At 49.8% G+C, this 18,853-nt stretch overlaps 1 protein-coding gene across 3 annotated transcripts in view; it reads right to left on the bottom strand.

Moving 5' to 3' along the window:
• FLNB (filamin B) overlaps nucleotides 1-18,853 on the bottom strand; it is a 135,808-nt gene that overhangs the window by 6,323 nt on the left and 110,632 nt on the right. For 2 of the 3 annotated variants that reach the window (XM_060109286.1, XM_060109287.1), the window contains 10 exons: nucleotides 17,643-17,816; nucleotides 16,773-16,931; nucleotides 16,247-16,450; nucleotides 14,805-14,957; nucleotides 14,579-14,701; nucleotides 11,823-12,089; nucleotides 10,814-10,951; nucleotides 9,333-9,448; nucleotides 5,728-5,860; nucleotides 2,543-2,719 (listed from right to left, as the gene is read on the bottom strand). In XM_060109286.1, the coding sequence (XP_059965269.1) occupies nucleotides 2,543-2,719; nucleotides 5,728-5,860; nucleotides 9,333-9,448; nucleotides 10,814-10,951; nucleotides 11,823-12,089; nucleotides 14,579-14,701; nucleotides 14,805-14,957; nucleotides 16,247-16,450; nucleotides 16,773-16,931; nucleotides 17,643-17,816 (1,644 nt within the window). Of the gene's footprint in view, nucleotides 1-2,542; nucleotides 2,720-5,727; nucleotides 5,861-9,332; nucleotides 9,449-10,813; nucleotides 10,952-11,822; nucleotides 12,090-12,857; nucleotides 12,921-14,578; nucleotides 14,702-14,804; nucleotides 14,958-16,246; nucleotides 16,451-16,772; nucleotides 16,932-17,642; nucleotides 17,817-18,853 lie in introns of those variants that run through there. The other variant, XM_060109288.1, reaches the window with a different exon arrangement.

The following is an 18,853-nucleotide window of genomic DNA, read 5'->3' as shown; positions in this document are numbered from 1 at the left end:
TCTCATCACCACCTCCAGCCAGAATCAGGACCCCAGACATCTCTGGGCATGGCAGTGTTCCCCTGTACCCCCGTGTATATACAGATGAGTTCCTGTGAGTTTAATGCATGTTTAACGCAGCCCTACTCCATCTTCAAGGTGGGTGAGGGGTAACGGGAGGGAAGGAGGCTCTCCCCTTACATCTCGTGCACACTGGGGGTCCTGGAGCATTTCATCAGGAAAATGGCTCTTCCAGCCAGAGAGTCTGGAACTCCCTGGTCTAACTCCTGACCTTCTCAGTCCCTCTGCAGCAGACAGTCCCACCCCAAATTGTCCACATTCTCCTGCTCTAAAACCTGCAGAATTGACCATTTAAAGCTTGAGCCAAGAGATACAGCCAGCCCACCCATAAAAACACAGGGAGGCTAGCTTTGTTCCGAAGGTCAGGATGCAGGCCCTCCAGCAGCTGGGCAGAGACACCTTTTCATTCCACACACACTGCAGCTGTGTAATCCTGGGATAGATATTTGGGAAAAGGCCTGGGAGCGGGAGGGCTAGAAAAACAAGACGCCTTCCCCTTGACAAGAGCAATATTTACACAGGATTTGAAACAGGCGTGTTCTGTACCTCTCCCTCCTGGCTGCAAGTCTCCCTGCAAGACCAGCTCCTTCCCTCAGCAGCATCCAGTGCTGGCAAAGCACAGCCTGAAACCTGAGCTCCTGAAAAGGCTTGCAAACAGCCAACAGGAAGCATGAGAGGCCCTGGGCACAGCAGGTGTGACCCAGCAGGGGGATGGGTGGCTGCTGGCAGCACAGGAGACCTCAGTGGCTGCTGCGGGGCCTGGACCAGGGCCTGCTGGGGCTCCAAGTGCCAGGAGGACCCCACCTGGGCTTCAAGGGTGGATGGCTTGTCAGGGGTCAAATGCCTGCACTACTGCCTGGGAACCTTCCACGGCAGCTGGGAAGATAGGTGTCCTTGTGTAGGACACCCCACAAAGCAGGCCAGGGGTGTAGCCACTGCCTTGGGGCGAGCCAGCCATTTAGGGAGGCAGCAAAACTCAGGGGTTAAGTGAGCAGGCCTTGAGGTTGTGAACCTGGACTGGTTCTGGCTCTGCCCCCTCCAAGCTAAGTAAGCTTGGGGAGTGACTCAACCTTTCTGAGTTCTCACTTTGCTCATCTGTAAAGTGGACATTGCCTAGGGTGAAACAATACAGTGCCTTTTACAAAGGGCAAGCTGCCGGCCCAGAGTTCAGTGTGGAGCCAGACAGGATGGGCCTGGGGAGATGAGAAGTACTCATGCAGACCCTGTGGGAGGTTTTGCTGAGGCCACTGCTTTGGCCAGAGTCGCAGGGTGGCACACCAGCCGGGCAGTCACTCCTGCACCCGGGCAGGGCCCCTCGTCCCCTTAGGACACTCACTCCACAGGGCTGGATGGCAGGAAACCACGGCCACTCATCCCCTTGCCTGTGGGTCTGCTCTGTCCCAGTCACCATGTTGGGTAGGGGGGAGACTAACAGCAAAATGTGCACACACAAGGAAATCAAGAATCCTTCCTAAGAGGCCCCAAAGTAACACTCAGATGCAAACCGTGTCCCAGTGAGTCCACGCTTGCAATGAAGCGTAAGTGGACAAGCTCCCCACCCTGGCACCTTCCATGATAGTGACACACTGGACACCCCTGATGCCCACCTCTACATTCACGGTATGGACACTAACTACAGCCAGTACAAGGCAGGTAGATCTATCTGTAGGTTTTGATATGGAAAGTTCCTTAAGGTGTCAAGTGACAAAAGTAAGTTGTACTGAAATACAAATAGCACTAAGACTATTTCTATAAAATAAAAGTAAAACTCCGTATCTACCTTTTGAACAAACCGACTAGCTAAGCAACCAAGTGACCAAGAATGAAGACCAACAAAGAGACAATTGGAAGGTCCTCCACTGATCTGTTAAGCCGTGTTTCCTCCTGGACCCAGAGGGAGGGAGGGAGGGAGGGAAGAGAAGCAAGATGGAACTTTACATACTTCCTCACTGCCAGTATTTTTCACAATCAAACGTGTTCCATCTGTGGCAAAGACTAAAAAAAGAATTTGACTGTTTTAGTCTTTTCTCCTCCCCCGTTAGGATTAGAATAAAAAGGAGCCAGGCTGTGACAGGTCTTACTGCCGACTGAACGTGTTTCTAGGAGGCCAGGGTCCACTAAAGGAGCCGGTGGGTAGGGGACTTCCCCAGAGGCCCGTTACATGCATCATGAACTCTGTGCAGGCAAAGGAAGCCTCAAAACCAAGGATGCTGTGCTGTATTCCCTATCAGTGTCCCGGTCCTAAAAGAATCTGGCAAAGGAAGACAGCTGCAGCACAACAAACAGTAACGAGCTGTGAGAACGCAGCCATCAAGCCCTCACTCTGGATTTACCGCAGGTCAAGTGAGAGCCTCCCAAGGGTGCATTATTGAAGTTTCCCTGGGGAGAGAGGATGGCAGGCTTCCCGGGGGCTTGAAGAGTTCCATCTGCTCTTCCCGGGGGACGACTCCGTTAAAGACAAGAGGCAGAGGCAGTGTGTTACCTGTGGTGCCCCCCTCGAGCCCTGAGCCATAGGCGGACACCAGGGCAGGGTTCCCCGCTTGTCCGGGTTCCCCGACTCGTACTTTGAAGGGACTTCCAACCACGTGGCTCCCGTTGAACTTGACGTCGATCGTGTGGACACCATTCTCGTGGGGGATGAAGCGAACAGCATACTTATCTGGGAGAGTGAGCAAAGGCACAGGGTAAAAGTGGGCCCATGGACCCGACCAAGGTGGGTGGGGACAAAGGACAGGAGCCCAACCTGAGAGGGCCGATCTTACATCACTAATAAGAAACGGCCCTACTGCAAGCCTGGCACCCAATATGTTGGTGATCAAAACCAGATGGGCCTGTTTGTCTGTACCTAGACAGCCCTTTGGGAAGTGCATCCAAATCTCAAATTCTGTGTTTAATCCTCTGTGGCTTTGGCCTCAGAAAAACACTTCCTTTCTGAAAAGCTCACTTCTGGCACAGTTTCTCTGCTTGGCCAGGGGAAAAAAATGGTTACAACTGAGACTAATGTTCCTTAATTAAGCTCCAAGCTAGCAACTGCCCCACAGGGCAATGGCCAGGTTTCTCACTGTGTGTTTGGCTCACAGCATGTGGTCAGATGACCTATAAACTGAAATGGGCACCTAGAATATCCTTCCACCATGCACCACTTGGCCACCCCTTCCTCCTTGAAGTGCTCCCAGCTGGGACGCAGAGTCTGTTCTCCTCCAGTCAGTCTCTCAGCCTCTCCCTGGCTCCTTGTACCCTCCATCCCCTTCAGAACTTTTGTTGCTCAAAGCTCCACCCAAATCCTCTTCTCTTCTCCTCTGGACTCTCTCCATATGGAGCTGCCACCCATATCCTTTGACACTGCATGTCCCCCATCAGTCCCCAGCTGGTACCCACCCTTCCTCTCTGAAAGCCAATGTGCTACAGGGAAAACTGATCCCACCCCCATGTCCACGTATGGTCCTTGATTGGGTCAAATTAATGCGGGATAGCAGGGGGAGAAATCCCTCTTTTCCCAAGCCTAAGTCAATTAGCACATGGCATTTAGTCACTCAGGAACAGGCATGTGTGTTCAGTGAGATAGGAGGGGAGGTTTGCTGGAGACTTCTGCAAAAGAAGCATCTAAGACTTCTGGAGAAAGAATCTTGAGGAGAAAATGTCTCTCTTGATTGGTGTCGTGTGCTGCTGTAGCCACCTTACCACCAAGAGGAAGGCCGCTTTCAGAATGAGGTCCACAAATCAGAAGAAAGAGCAGAGGTGTTTGGGGCCTTGGAGAATACAGCTGAATGGCTGAATTAAATTGTTGCTGAAACCCACCTTAGATCTTGAACTTTCCACTTACGTGAATTAACAGACCCCCTTGTAATGGACCATGTGTGTAATGGACCCCCTTTATTATGTGAATTGGCTTGAGATGGGTGTTCTGTAATTTGTCACCAACGGCATCCTAACTGTGTCAGGCTGGTGGTCTCAGACACTGCTAGGGCTTCAAATACTGCCTGCGGCTGAGGACACCGTATCTCACTTGGTGGCTAAATCCCAATGCAGTAGAGATCTATTAAATGTTCCCACTTGGATATCTCAGGGACACTTAAAAACCTCTCAAGGGCTTCCCTGGTGGCGCAGTGGTTGAGAGTCTGCCTGCCGATGCAGGGGACACGGGTTCGTGCCCCAGTCCAGGAAGATCCCACATGCCGCAGAGCGGCTGGGCCCGTGAGCCATGGCCGCTGAGCCTGCACGTCTGGAGCCTGTGCTCCGCAACGGGAGAGGCTCTCGTACCGCAAAAAAAAAAAAAACAAAAAAAACTCTCAAAAAATAAAGTATTAAACTCTGTAAGGCAGTGCCCAGCCCTTGCTCACCCATGGCTGCTGTCCTGAGCTTTGTAACTGCATCATCATCTTTCTACCCCATCACCAAGCTACATGTAACCTTTCTGAATTCACTTTCATTCCCTATGGCCAATTGGTCACCAAATGTTATAGTTCTCTGACCTCAAGTCCTTCCTCTGCACTTCTAACACTGCTGATTAATGCTGTTTTCTCAAACGGACCACTCTGCGAGCGTCGGCTCACCACCTTGCCTTTCAGATGTGCCAACACGTTCTCTATAATAGGGTCAGACTTAAACCATTATCTGACCAGATATGGGTTTAAAGCCCACACATATGTTCCTTCTGAGGCTCCCCACTGCCCTTTCTTTTTCCGCCCAGTGGGAGGAAGATGTCTAAATGCCAACCCAGGTCCCAGGTGTCTACCCTCACTGCATGCAGAGCAGGGTACATGGCAAATGCCCAATAAGGGCAGTGGTCACAGGGCTCTTCCTCATGTATCAGGGCCCATATTCAATGTTACCTCCTCAGAGAAGTCCTTCTGACCTTGTCAAAGCAGAAACCCTTTTCCTCTCCTGCTCTGACCATCTTTACCATTTGGTTCTCAATTCTGCTGTGCTGTTGGTGATCAGCTGGGGTCCTCACCCGTGTACTGAACCTTTCTGGCTCACACTCTTTAGGTCCTCACTAGACTCTGTGCTCCTCTCTGAAGGCAGGAATCATGACATCCTAAGTCTCTGACAAGTCTTCCTGTCAAGTCTCTGACACTTAATAAATGTTCACTAGAAGAATGGTCTCGTTCAAGTTGATTGACATCACAGAATTCCATACACCAAGGCAGCGAGCAAGAAAATCTCATGCTATTAAGTCCTACTGGGGACCCAGATTCTCTCTTTCCATTTTTTTAGCCGCACGGCTAGCAGGATGTTAGTTCCCCAACCAGGGATTGAACCCGGGCACTCAGCAGTGAAAGTGCAGAGCCCCTGGACGGCCAGGGAATTCCCCAGATTCTCTTTTCTTAATTTACAGCAATCAACCTTTCCCTCAGAGTAAAGAGAGGTCAAAGTGTACTTATTCATTTCATAAGGTAAACAATAAAGATCTGTGATATTTTATTAAAATATGAGAGAACATCACAATGAATGTCATGTGAAAGAAATCTGAAAAACAACTGAAAATAAAGAAGTATTTGGTTTTTTTTTTTAAAAAAAGCCTGCCCCTGGCAAATGTTTATACCCTAATTTATAAACAGTGTCTGGCAACAGCAAAGGGAATCCGAAGGCCTTGCAGAGGCTGATGACCCCTCCGTCAGGGTACACGTTTGCAGAAACATTCCTGGTGCGGGCACTGGTGCTTACCTGGCTCCAGCTCAGACACGTGGCATTCCTCCACGGCTCCAGAGGGGCTGTGCACCTTTGCATCAATCTTGCCTTTTGCCCCATTCAACCTTATAGCAAAGGAGGCTGGCTGGTTAACTTTTAATCCTGATTCCTGAGAATTTAATACATGAGATGCGTTACAGCCCTCGGCGTTCTTGCTCAACAGCACACACCGACCCAACCCAGGATTCCAGGGGGGGACAGTTCTCATGCAAATAGGCCTGGAATATGTTTTTCTATATAACACCTGCCAACAAAAGAGCAGGTGAGTAATTCCACGTTTCTAGCGTTAAATATAAGAAAGCAGAGACACACATCTGCATGGTCTTGTATCTAAACCATCTTGATTCAGAGATGGTTCCTAGGTTTGGAGACTTAAGACATCCTGGCCAGCAGGATTACAGTTTCAGCATCCCAAACAAGAGCTGTAAAGGCCAGAAAACCCAGTATCTTCCAGACTGCCCCCTCCCTCAAAGAAGAAAGAAAGAAAGAAAGAAAAAAAAGACTTCCTCTCCCCACCGCCTTTTTAGGAGGAGGCTGGCAGCTGATAAAACCCTGCACTCACTAACATGAACAGAGGCTTTGTATCTCAAGGGTGGAGATGGAGAGAACTTTTAATAAACTTGTAAAGGGCCACACATGATTTTTCTTTCATGCAGTACTGAACAGTGGTTAAAAACCAGCAGAACCTGGATTTACTGCCATTTCCTACCTACATAACTAAACTGTTGAACCTGTTTTGAGTCTCAGTTTCCTCCTCTGTAAAAACAGCCATAATAACCAAATCTATCTCAGAGAGCTGCTGTGAGGATTAAACGAAGTTATGCATTCAAGGCACTCAGCACAGGGCCTGGTCCATACATAGGAAAGTTTTAAAATGTCAGCTTCTATTAACATGCATTTAGAAGTTGTCAGTCCCCCCCAAAAAGCCATGGGAAAAGTGTAGCTTTTGCTCTTGAGTAGATCAATTTCACTCTCCCTGCTTTGCCTTGGAAATTACATCCTCTGCTGGGAGAAGGGGATTAGAAGTTCAGATGCTTAAGATATTTTAAGATTGGCCCATCCTGAATAGCAAAATTTTATAAGCCAGCAGTTTTGATGTAAACATGGTTGGACAGCTACTCAGATGATAATTCTAAAGCAGCAGGCTCACACTTAATGTGCAACCGAGGGTCTTGTTGAAATGCAGATTCTGATTCAGTGGGTCTGAGACGGAGCCTGGGACTCCATGTTTCTAAGAAGTTCCCAGGGGCTGCTGGGGCTGCTGGTCTAAGGATCACATCTTAGCAGCAAGGCGCTATAAGCAGTGCTGCCTTGTTCAGTAGTCACTAGCGACATGTGGTTATATACGGTTAAATTTAAATCAATTAAAATTAAAAACTCAGTTCCGGACTTCCCTGGTGGTCCAGTGGTTAAGAATCCGTCTGCCAATGCAGGGGACATGGGTTCGAGCCCTAGTCCGGGAAGATCCCACATGCTGCGGAGCAACTAAGCCCGTGAGCCACAACTACTGAAGCCCATGTGCCACAATTAACTGAAGCCCAAGCGCCTAGAGCCCGTGTTCTGCAACAAGAGAAGCCACCGCAATGAGAAGCCCGTGCACCACAATGAAGAGTAACCCCCCACTCGTGGCAACTAGTGCAGCAACGAAGACACAACACAGCCATAAATTAAAAAAAAAAACAAAAAACCTCAGTCCCTCAGTTACACTAGCCACATTTCAAGTGCTCAAGAGCCACATGTGGTTCATGGCTACCATACTGCACATTGGAGATGTGGGACATTCCCACTGTTGCAGAACATTCTACGAGACTGAGCTGCCCTAGAGGTTACAGATGACGGAGGACTGAACACAAAATTAAGGCGTCTCTGATCACCAGACCACCCCCATGCCACACCCCCCCCTTCAGAATGCCAGCCTGACTCCAATTTTCTAAAAAGTCTCAAAAGCAAGACAAAACAATACATGCCTCTCTTTCCTAACCAGCAACAGATGTTGCCGTGCAGCCTGCCAGTAAATCTCCAGTAAATAATTTACATATCACTTGGCATCAAGTGACATGGGGAGAACAGGGGACAAAGTTGACACACTGGTCCCTCCTGCTGTAGCAGCTGGTTACAAAAGCCTGATGGACATACCAGCCTGATGCATATTTGTTTAAATATTTTATGACCAAACTGTTATAAGAGGACTCTATGGAAGTTTCTTGGAGCCGACTTCTCCACATCAGCTCCTTTTGGATAGAAGTGTTTACGTTACCTGAATTCACTTGCCACTAAATCCTCAAGAGGGAGATAAACGCCTCACAAGATCCAAAAGAAATCTTCCAGATGCGTGAAGGCAGCTCTTTGCCCTCAACAAATGCCAGCTTTATCTCCCTCCGTAGGTTTTAGTTAAGTTGGCCACAGAAGGAACTTCTGTTAAGAAGCCTTTAAAAGAAACACAAGAAAAACATCTGCACCACAGTGACCAGTCAGTATCCTTGGTACTCTCCAGATGAGGCCGCTTCAATCTGTAGACCGTGACCCTGGTCTGGGTTCTGTTTGGGTTCCCTAATGTTTGAGACAACCAGCAGTACCAGTCCCCCTCAGGGGAAAGTTAGACTCCCAAATGTAAACCAAGTACATGGAACCAATCTGAGATATGAGGTTGAGTTTTCATCAATCCAATATTTTCAAGAACTGGGGGGCAGCTGAAGGCTATTTAGAAACCCCTCTACCCAGAAATCACATTCTGGGATTTTGGTGTTATTCTACAGCCAAACTGCTACACCTGATTCAGTGTCCTAAGACCAAAGGGCATCCCCAATAGTTCTTAGTTTGGCTGAAGGCTCTAATGCAACCCTGAATTAAGTGCCCTGTTTAAGCCAGGGTGAAAAGTTGCATTTCCTGCCATTCTAAGAGGTTGGCCTATGTAACCACCTGCCACAATGCCAGGGTTGGGATTAAGGTGGCTGCTGTTAAGAGCATGGTTCTGGAACCACCGAGCCCTCACTCTGCCTCATTCTAGCTGGTGCCCATAGCTGGATCCTCTCTGCATCTCAGTTTTTCTATCTTTAAATGGGGGGGGGGGTGTCAAGAAAAGCTACTCACCAGACTGTTGCAAGGATTTAGGGAAGTAACACTGATACAGTTCTTAACACAGTGCCTTGCACGCTTACTATAAATAAATCAGCATCATAAAATAAATCACAGTTGACTTCCTTGAGGAAAAGGAAGCCAATAATAGCAAGCTGAACATCACTGGACTGTTAGTTTTCTGTTTGTTTTGTTTTGAAAGCCCTCCTTATCCCTTAACCAATTACTAACAGGCCTTCTTTGTTTCTCTGGAGTGAATATTTAGAAAACAAACTCATCTGCAAATGTTGAGGAGTTTTGCTGACTGTGGCTGCTTTCTGCTTGCCCCAACGGTCTCCTGTCCTAAATGTGACTCTGCCGCAGGAAAGCTCCCCTACGCCTGGAAGCATCCGTGGTCAAAATGTGCTGGGGCCCCTGGCACAGTCGGAGATTGAAGGGGCCTTGGGAGTCCAGGGCCTCACTGGCTGGGCTGTGGCCATGGAGATGGATGTTTCCTTGTGTCTCACCTGAAGGCTCAGAACAGTGAGGCGGCGGGCATCGTCGGAGGGCGCAATCACCGGCACCAGGTAGGGACTTTCTGGGATGTGCTCATCATTGAACTTGATAGACACCTCGTAGTTACCTGTGGGGACAGGAGAAGACCCATCATGTCAGAGATTCTGGGAAGGTGGTTCCAGAGTGGCCTCTTGTTTCTCTAGCTAGGGCCAAAGTGCCTTCCGAGAGACCCTGGTCCACTCCATGGCTGTGGCTGATTGGGTCAGAGGGGGTCACCTGGCTCACACCAGGCCAAAGCGATTTTCTTAGTTGGAAGGGGTAGGGATTTTTTGGTTTTTTTTGAATCTTATATATTCTGTTTAATAATTTCAAAGAGCATTGAAGCACTGAAGTTTTTGTTCTGTGTTTTGCCAATGTATATGTGAATCCCCACACCAATCAGGCCTCAACATCTGGTGTGTATTCCCAATTTCTCTCCAAAGGAGAGGCTTATGACTGAGCATTTTATTAAAAATTATATACTTAAGAATAAGAAGGGCTTCATGTAACTAGGATCCCATTACTGATCCTGAACTATGAAGTGTAAGACATAAACTTTGAGAACAGGGGTAGAAGCAGAGTGATAACTAGGAAAGAAAATCTAGTCAAGGAAGAAGGGCAGGGATTCTTAACCTGGGCCCCCAGGGTCCCTGCACAAAGGGTCTGTGTACAGTACTCAGGAGATCCATCAAACTCGAATGGGAAAAACGTACATCTTTATTTTTACTAACCTCTAACTGAAATTTAGCATTTCCTTCCTTTAGAAAAGTTGACAAGAAACCACAGCACATTAAGACTTGTGATTTTGTCAACAAAAACAATCACTTTCCAGCTTTATATATATCTTGACATACCATTTACACTCACTGCCACTTAGAAATTTAGTTAATAGACCATCACCAAATCGTATGACTTCACGTATTAATGAAAACATGTATATGTTGCTATGTTGCAAATTTGTTCCTTTAAAAAGATTTTGATAACAATATTTTATTAAAATTGATTTCTTTTATAATCTGAAGTATTTTATTTCATGTGTTTAAAAATATTTCCTGAGATGGTCCCCATAGGCCTCACCAGATGCCAAAAGGGTTCATGGCACACAAAAGGTTAAGAACCCCTGATCAAGGGAGCTCAGATGCTGAGGCCACTCTTCTGGGGCAGCCCCACCAGCCACTGGCCACGGGTGGGCAGAGAGAGGCTGCTCAGTGGGAAGAATGAAACAGTTGAACAAGAGAATAAAGCAGTGAGGCCAAGAGACAAGGAGAACAAGAATTCCTACCCCTTTGAGGCGTGGCTGGATATCCTGCAACTGGATTTCTAGGACGCATTCCCATGGGCCCATACAGATAAATTCCTCTTCTACTGGAGCTAGCCTGATGAGTTTCTGTTCCTTACAACCCAAGCATCCCCAAACAAGGAAAATGTCCTCCACTGGCCCCCGAGTACCTACCAGGCTCTTGGGCAATATAAGACACACCACATGATCCGTTTTTATGGTCATCAAACGTAATCTCAGCCTTACTGGGGCCCTCAACAGCAATGGAGAGGCCCCCAGCACCTGCCTCCCGGGTCCAGATGCTGAATTCAGCTGAGACAAAGAAACAACTGGTCAGTGACTGAGCCCGGTATAGGCCCCTCTTCTGGCTCAAACATGGGGTGCTGGGTTCTGTTTGTTGCCAGCCCTCTCCTCTTTCTCTAACCCCAAGCAGAACCCAAGCAAGGGCACTGCTGATGTTTGCTAAGCACCCTCCATGACTACACTAAGTTCATGGGTGATCAGACATCTTTGGAATACATGCAAACCAAGTCAGAACAAGATGAGAATGTTCAGTTTCATCCCCACAGACTTTCCCACTCAGCAACCACCACTGCAAGGGACCTTCACAATCAGTTTTATAGAATTCTAGCATGTTCCAAAGAACATTAGCCTGCAAGATGCTCTGGAAACATTTTTTTTTGTTCGTTTTGTTTTTTGGTTTTTTTTGCGGTACGCGGGCCTCTCACTGTTGTGGCCTCTCCTGTTGTGGAGCACAGGCTCCGGACGCGCAGGCTCAGCAGCCATGGCTCACGGGCCCAGCTGCTCCGCAGCATGTGGGATCTTCCCGGACCGGGGCACGAACCCGTGTCCCCTGCATTGACAGGCAGACTCTCAACCAGTGCGCCACGATGGAAGCCCTGGAAACGGTTTTATGACCCTGATCCTCTCTTAGAGACTCACGACACACACCCATAAATTACAGGCTCCGAGAAGTCCCTCAGTAAGACACTTGTTTAGCTTTGGGTAAGCAATTCCCAAATGTCTTTAGCCACGGAAGCCTGGTTTTAAAGAATGCCCCTTCACACCATCCATCAGTAACACACAAAGTCTTCCTTTCAGAACAGGGTGAAGAGTGCAGGATGCTCACTCCGCCAGGCTGAACTCAATCTTCTCAAGTAAAAAGCCTGCCCAGAACACTCACCTGGGACTCCTGCTTCTCCTCGCTCCAGGCCAGGGCCTCCTGCCCGGACCTTCTGGGCGCCCCCCTCACCCAGAGGCCCCACAGTGAACTGGAAGGGGCTGCCGGTGACGTGCTGGCCACGGTACTTGACGCTGACGGTGTGAACCCCCATCTCCTGGGGCACAAACCGGACACAGTGCGAGTTCTTTCCCACAGGCACAATCTCTGCCTCGGTCACGTGGCCTGAGGGGCTGGTGACATGGGCCGACATGTCACTGCTGTCGATTTCTGAAAGGGGGCAGGGAGAAAAAGAGGAGGGTCAGGGCGAGGGCTGGAGGAGGAACAGGACATGCAGGGCAAGCAGCAGAAGGCAAAGCGAGTGTAGGCCAGGGGTGCGGGGTGCTCAGGCTTCCTCCCATCCAGGCTGGATGCCTGCCCTCCTGTCTCCCTCAAATCCCTGGGTGGTCATGGCCAGCATGGAGAGTGCAGGGCCCTTCCAGCCACCCAGTGCAGAGAATGTTCTGGGGGCACTGACACGTCTTGCCTCGCCGAGCACTGTGACAGCCTTCCTGGCTGGAGCTGAGTTAATTCCACACAGCAGTTTCAAACCAGAGCTTGAGCTGATAGTTACGGCATGTAAATAACAACAACAATGATGGCTCAGATGTTTCTAAGCAAATGTGACGTGGGGCCATCAGTCATGCTTACAGGGGCTCTTTTCCATAGGTAAGGACAGAAAACACAAGAGCCCTCATCCCTCATTGTCAAAAAGCCTTGGCATTTCTTTTAGGCAACAAGACAAAATGCATTTAGAGGAAAAGGTGAACCCAGGTTGGTCCCAGTGGCAAAGGGGAAACCATGCGTGAGCAAAGCTTTGAGCAAACCAAAAATAAGAGGCCACACTTCCAGAAACGTGACGCCTCGGGTCCCCAACACCAGGAAGCAGACGCGTCTGCTCCACCCAAGGTGCTCTGCCATGCCAGCGACCGTGCCTGCACTGACGAGGTGGAGACAGGCGCGCCGCATGCTGGGTGACCAAGTAATGCCATCACCTACAGCAGCACGAAACCGCACCCTCCAGCCCTACAGGATCTGGGCAGCAGCTCATGACTCTGAGCCCTGAGGACAGAGAAAGGAAGGAGGTTGAGGGGAGGGTCACCCCACATGGCCTGGGTCCGGAGGATATCTGGAGGCTGGAGGGCCATCCTCCCTTCTAACTGACAAGAGAGGGTGTTTTAGGTAATGATGGGAAAAGTTAGTCTCAGCCAGTGTCATCTAGTACCACTGAAAAGAGTAAGGAGTCAAGAGCTAGACAAGACTTGAGGGAAAGGGTGACTGACCACATCACACAGAGATAAGAGACAAATAGGCAAAGGGAACAGGAGAGAGAATTCCCCAAATGAGAAATGTGAAGCAAACGAAAACACAGTCCACTCGTCTAGTGACCAGAGAAATGCAACTGAAAACTAGATACCGTATCTTTCCATCAGATTGATCAAAGTGAGAACCAAAGACAGTGGCCAGTGCTGGTGGGGAAACAGAGAAACAGGCATCAACTCGTTTTCTGGAGGACAGGCTGCCAAGGCATAGCAGCACCTGAAGCGTACTGGCCCAGCAATCCCACTCCCGGGCATCCATCCGAAGTGATGACAGATGTCACAGAGCACTGATTAAGGGGGTCAAGGGATGGAAATGAGCATACGTGAAATGAGAAAACCCAAGGAGGACACGCACCTAGACGTGAATTGGAAGCTTATGCAGTCATGAAAAGGATGATGGGGAAGTGTACTTTGGTGTGGAAAGATGCCCACAATACAGTGAGTGAGAAGTGCACCAGAGGGACCTGAGACCGAGCCCGTGTGTCTAGGAGGCTGGAGGCATCCAGGCTCCAGCTCTGGGCCTGAAATGTGAACCACAATCTCCCTGGACGGTGGGATATGAGGTTAGACTTACTTCCCCTGTTTTTGAGCACCTGAACTTTTTATGATCACTATCAACATGGTGCGTTTTAAGTGATTCTTAGTCTGGACACTACAGTAATGAGGTTTTTACCAACGGTGTGTCTAGAAAGGAAGAACCCATCAGGTAATGCTGAGAAGGCAGAGCAAGAGATATACCACAAGTCAGGAAAGACGGGAGATGCAGTGTGGACCTTCCCCTGGAAGCTAGAAGCTCAACATAACATGAGCTTCATCTGAAGACAGTTTAGATTTTCTGTCTTCATAGAACCTGCAACTCCACAGCACATGCCAGAGGAGCCTCAAGCCTTCACTTACACACTCACTTCTTAATAGAAAGAACCTGGGCCACATTTCAGACAGACGATGGCTGTGTTGGGCAAAGGGCTAGATGTGGTCCACCCACCCAGCCTTGCTTCGCAGGCCTCACTCCAATTTTAGGAATGAAAGATACAAACGGGAATTAGAAGGATGTCACTGGGCTGACACCTCCTTCCAGATATAAGCATCAGCAGGGCCAGTTCTCTCACTATTAGTCTAGTCGACAGACAGTAAATGAAAGTCTAAAAGCTTATCTATTTTTCCCTCATGTGGTACGATAAAGCTATTTTCATCTGGAAGAAGGAAAAGTAAATAGATTTACTTTTCTTGGATGGGTCTCTGTGAAAATAAGTATTAAAAATATTAATGAATAAATTTTAAAAAAATTAAATTCGAAAACAGTCCCCACGGCAGACTCGGACAGTACATTCTGGGCCAAGCCCAGACTTGGTTTCCAGTGGTGCCCACCGCCCTGACCCACGAGCCCCTCGTGCTCACCTGGGATCTTCAGGTTCAGGTCACAGATGCTCCCAACAGTGGCCACAGATGGGGCTCGACTGGTACGGGTAATGCTCTCCTTGACTCTTCCTTCCCCACTGATCTTCACGGTAAAGGGGCTCCCTGCAGAAACCGAGCAGGCCCTTGAGAGCAGCCCAGAGGCCACGCATGGCATTTACAGAAAACCCAAGCATGGGACAGGGAGAGCAGATGGGGCCACACGTACCAGGCACGTGCTCGTCAGCAAATTTGGTGGAGACGATGTAAACCCCAGGCACGGTGGGGAAGTAGGAGACCTTGCAAGTGCCGTCCTCCAGGTCCTCTGTCTGGATGTCCACTTTGCTGGGGCCTTCCACTGCCAAGGAGATGCCGCCATAACCTGCAACACAGTAGCCCGTGGCTGCTATGAAAGCAGCTCATCAGGAAGGGGGAGGCTGATGAATGCAGAAAGGACCTCCACCCCTGGAAAGGCTCCAGACAGCAGAAAGACAGCAACGGTGGCCCCCGTTGGACAGCGCTGGGCAGAGGAGTCAGTTAAACGCTCTGAGAAATTCTGGAGTGAAATACCCTGGCTGAAGGTGGCCTTGACCACACTCTCTTCTCAAGGGTATCCACTAATATCTCACCGACCACCTGTCTTGCAGAACCCGCTGTAGGGGGACACTTTGCCCACCTGCTTCCAGGAATGGCAAGTGCTGTCTGGGGTTTGTTACCAGCTGCAGGCCTGAGAATCTGACATTTTTAACTGCTCCTAGCTGCCTCGGATGCCCAGCCAGGGAACCATTAAGACAGCAGATCTAAAGCTTTAATAACCTGAGGAATCAACAGAGAACATAAGCCCATCAGGACCACAAATTCTCCAGCTCCTTGCCTTGGGAAGGTGACTTTATCCAGAAGTCACCAATGCAAGCCCATCACTCAAAAAGGCAGAAGATGGGGCCTCCCTGGTGGCGCAAGTGGTTGAGAGTCCGCCTGCCGATGCAGGGGATACGGGTTCGTGCCCCAGTCTGGGAGGATCCCATATGCCGCGGAGCAGCTGGGCCCGTGAGCCATGGCCGCTGAGCCTGCGCGTCCGGAGCCTGCGTGTCCGGAGCCTGTGCTCCGCAACGGGGGAGGCCACAACAGTGAGAGGCCCGCATACCGCAAAAAAAAAAAAAAAAAAAAAAAAAAAAAAAAGGCAGAAGATGAAGACTCTGGGATATGGAGTAGCTTGGAGTGGCCCACCCTAATTTGGACCATCTCAAAGAGGACACAGGAAGAAACTCCTCATTTCCATGAAAGCACTGCTCAGCTGAACATGACTTTGACCAGCTGGCCCAACATTCTTAGTTTGAGATGAGTCAAGGAGACCCTGGGGAGCTGAGACAATGGTGGGAATACTGATGATGAAACAGATCTGCGAGTTGTTGTGGCTCTGGGTTCAAATGCCAGAAGCAGATGGGGCTGCTAACCCTGCGAGCCTCAATTTTTTCATCTAGAAAACAAAGATAATACCTACTTTGCCACTGCTCTTGGGGCTTAAATGATAATCATGTAAAAGGGTCTATAGCTTGAAGGATGCTTACAAAGAAAAGAAAGTTGGCAGGATAAAAAGATGGAGTAATGCGAGCAATAAGAAGCCAGTTCCAAAGCTCTGGGCCTTTTCCCCTGGGACCACCGCCCACAGACCTGCATCCCTCGTGTCCACGATGAAGTCAGACATCTCGAAAGTCCGGCCTTCTGACAGGCCACGGCCGTAGACTTTGGCTCTGCGGGCATCCCCGATCTCGGACTGGACCACCATGATGGACACGGGGCTGTTGGCCACGTGGTTGCCGTTCTTCTTAATGCTGACCAGGTGTTCACCCACCTCCCGGGGGATGAAGGAGATGCCTGGACCAGAGCACAGATTGGGGGTTATGAGGTGGGAGGGAGGGGTGAAGGGGAGGAAGCAGGAGGGAGACACACTGGCAAGAACAGAAACAGGACTTCCTTCCTGACTTTCTGGCAACCCAGCGTGTCCAAGAGGGTTGTCAGCATCGGAAGGCAGAAATGCTTGGACTCTGACCACGCATGTGACCCAGCAGGTTTATCACATCACACTCCAAGGTGCTACCAATTTCCCAGGCAAGGACTGGGATCCCGGGCAAGGAGGGAACCCCCACCTCCCACTCAAGACGTCCTGGCTCCTGCCGGGAGGGCAGTCCGGGCTCACCGATGTGATTGTTGGGCAGCCTCTTTAGGAGACAGGGCTCGTCGCGGCCGGACGGGGCCTTGATGCTGGCCGTCAGGGTGCTGAGGTCAGTCTCACTGATGTCGAGCAGGAAGTCGGCGGCAGAGCCCAGCTTCACCTGAGAGCACCGTCTGCTATCGTCTGGGAAACACCAGCCCCAACACAGCTCCATTACACGTGGTCACCCTGGCTCTCCAGAGCTCTCACGCCACATGCCATTTATAGATGAACAGGCAAGAATTAATTACGCAAACTTAAGTGACAAAAACACGCCCCAGACAATGAGCAGACCTAACCAACAAAGAATGACTGCTACTTATGCCTGGTTACAGGGAAGACCTGAGTCCACACAGACCACATTTATAACCCACTGAGAGCATGATCTGAACACAGAGAACAGGGGTCAGAAGCAGGGCTTTGAGTCAGATAATCTCCACCTGAATCCCAGAATACCCACATGAACTTGGCTAAGCCAGTCTCTCCAATCCTCAGTTTTCCCATCTGTAAAAGGGAGACAAAAATCTATCTAGAAGTGATGCCGATGAGCATCTCTGAGCTCATTTACTCATGCAGTAAGTATTATTTGAATGCCTCTATCTGAGGGCCTCCTTATTTGGACCCTGGAGTCAGACTGGCACAAATAAGTGCCCTCCAAATGATGAGCTTGCTTTTCCTGGGATTACCAGCTGAAGGAGGAATTTAGCCTATCCAATGTTGGCCTTGCACCCCTAGTTTGTTCCCAAGGAGACGCTGTGAAACCTAAATCTCAGACATGCCTAGCCTGCTGCCCCGGGTCTGATGGGAGGGGGGCTTATTGGGGTAGGGAGCCTCCAGCAAGTTGGGCAACTCTACCTGTGATCTTGGCTGTGAAGGGGCTGCCAGGGATGTGTTTGTCATTGTACTTGACCAGAATGCTGTAGTCGCCTGGCAGGGTGGGCAGGTAGGTCACTGTGCATGTCCCATCTTTGTTGTCAATGCAGCTGATTTCCGCCTTTGAGGGTCCCTCAATAGCCAAGTCCAGGCCACCTGTGAATGAGAGGAGGGAAGGAGAGCCATCAGGGAGAGTGTTTCTGTGTTTCAAAAGGGATCACCACTCATCCGGGACAGCCCTGATGCCAGGAACGTCAGACTGACGCAAGCCACGGACAAAGGGCGTAGGTCAGAATAAAGCTATTTACATGGTGAAAGTGTCACTGGGAAGACGCTCCACCTTCTGAATTCTTCCTGCAAGTGACCCTGAAGTTCAATTCTTCCATATGTGTGGGATGAGGAAGGGATGGAACCCCACGTGCCAATCACACATATGGGAGAGAGCATCACACACAGACTATCACTGCTGCTTGGGGGCTAGATGCCATCATGAAAATCCCATTAGAATCGCAAATTTAGAAATTCCTGTGATGACAATGCACATGGGCACAGAGCTAGAATAAGTCACTAAATGATTCATGTGGCCCTGTGGATACATGTACAGGTGCAAAAAGAACAAAACCAAAAATGTTATCTATCAAAACACACGTAACTTTCAGGCAAGTCACATAAAACATTTCATAGTATGAATGTGATTTTATTTTTTTTATTTTTATTTTTTTTTTTTTTTTTCCTTTTTGCGGTATGCGGGCCTCTCACCGTTGTGGCCTCCCCCGTCGCGGAGCACAGGCTCCGGACGCGCAGGCTCCGGACGCGCAGGCTCAGCGGCCATGGCTCACGGGCCCAGCCGCTCCGCAGCACACGGGATCCTCCCAGACCGGGGCACGAACCCGCATCCCCCGCATCGGCAGGCGGACTCCCAACCACTTGCGCCACCAGGGAGGCCCATGAATGTGATTTTAATCAGAACACGAAGGACTTTAAAATTTCTGTTTTGAGGAATTTGAGGCTTCCCTGGTGGCGCAGTGGTTGAGAGTCCGCCTGCCGATGCAGGGGACACGGGTTCGTGCCCCAGTCTGGGAAGATCCCACATGCCGCGGAGCGGCTGGGCCCGTGAGCCATGGCCGCTGAGCCTGCGCGTCCGGAGCCTATGCTCCGCAACGGGAGAGGCCACAACAGGGAGAGGCCCGCGT

This window comes from Mesoplodon densirostris, chromosome 10 (genome assembly GCF_025265405.1).
Source record: "Mesoplodon densirostris isolate mMesDen1 chromosome 10, mMesDen1 primary haplotype, whole genome shotgun sequence".
NCBI classification, from domain to species: domain Eukaryota; kingdom Metazoa; phylum Chordata; class Mammalia; order Artiodactyla; family Ziphiidae; genus Mesoplodon; species Mesoplodon densirostris.
The sequence above is the reverse complement of the archived record's forward strand: the minus strand, read 5'-3'. Positions and strand labels throughout refer to the sequence as shown.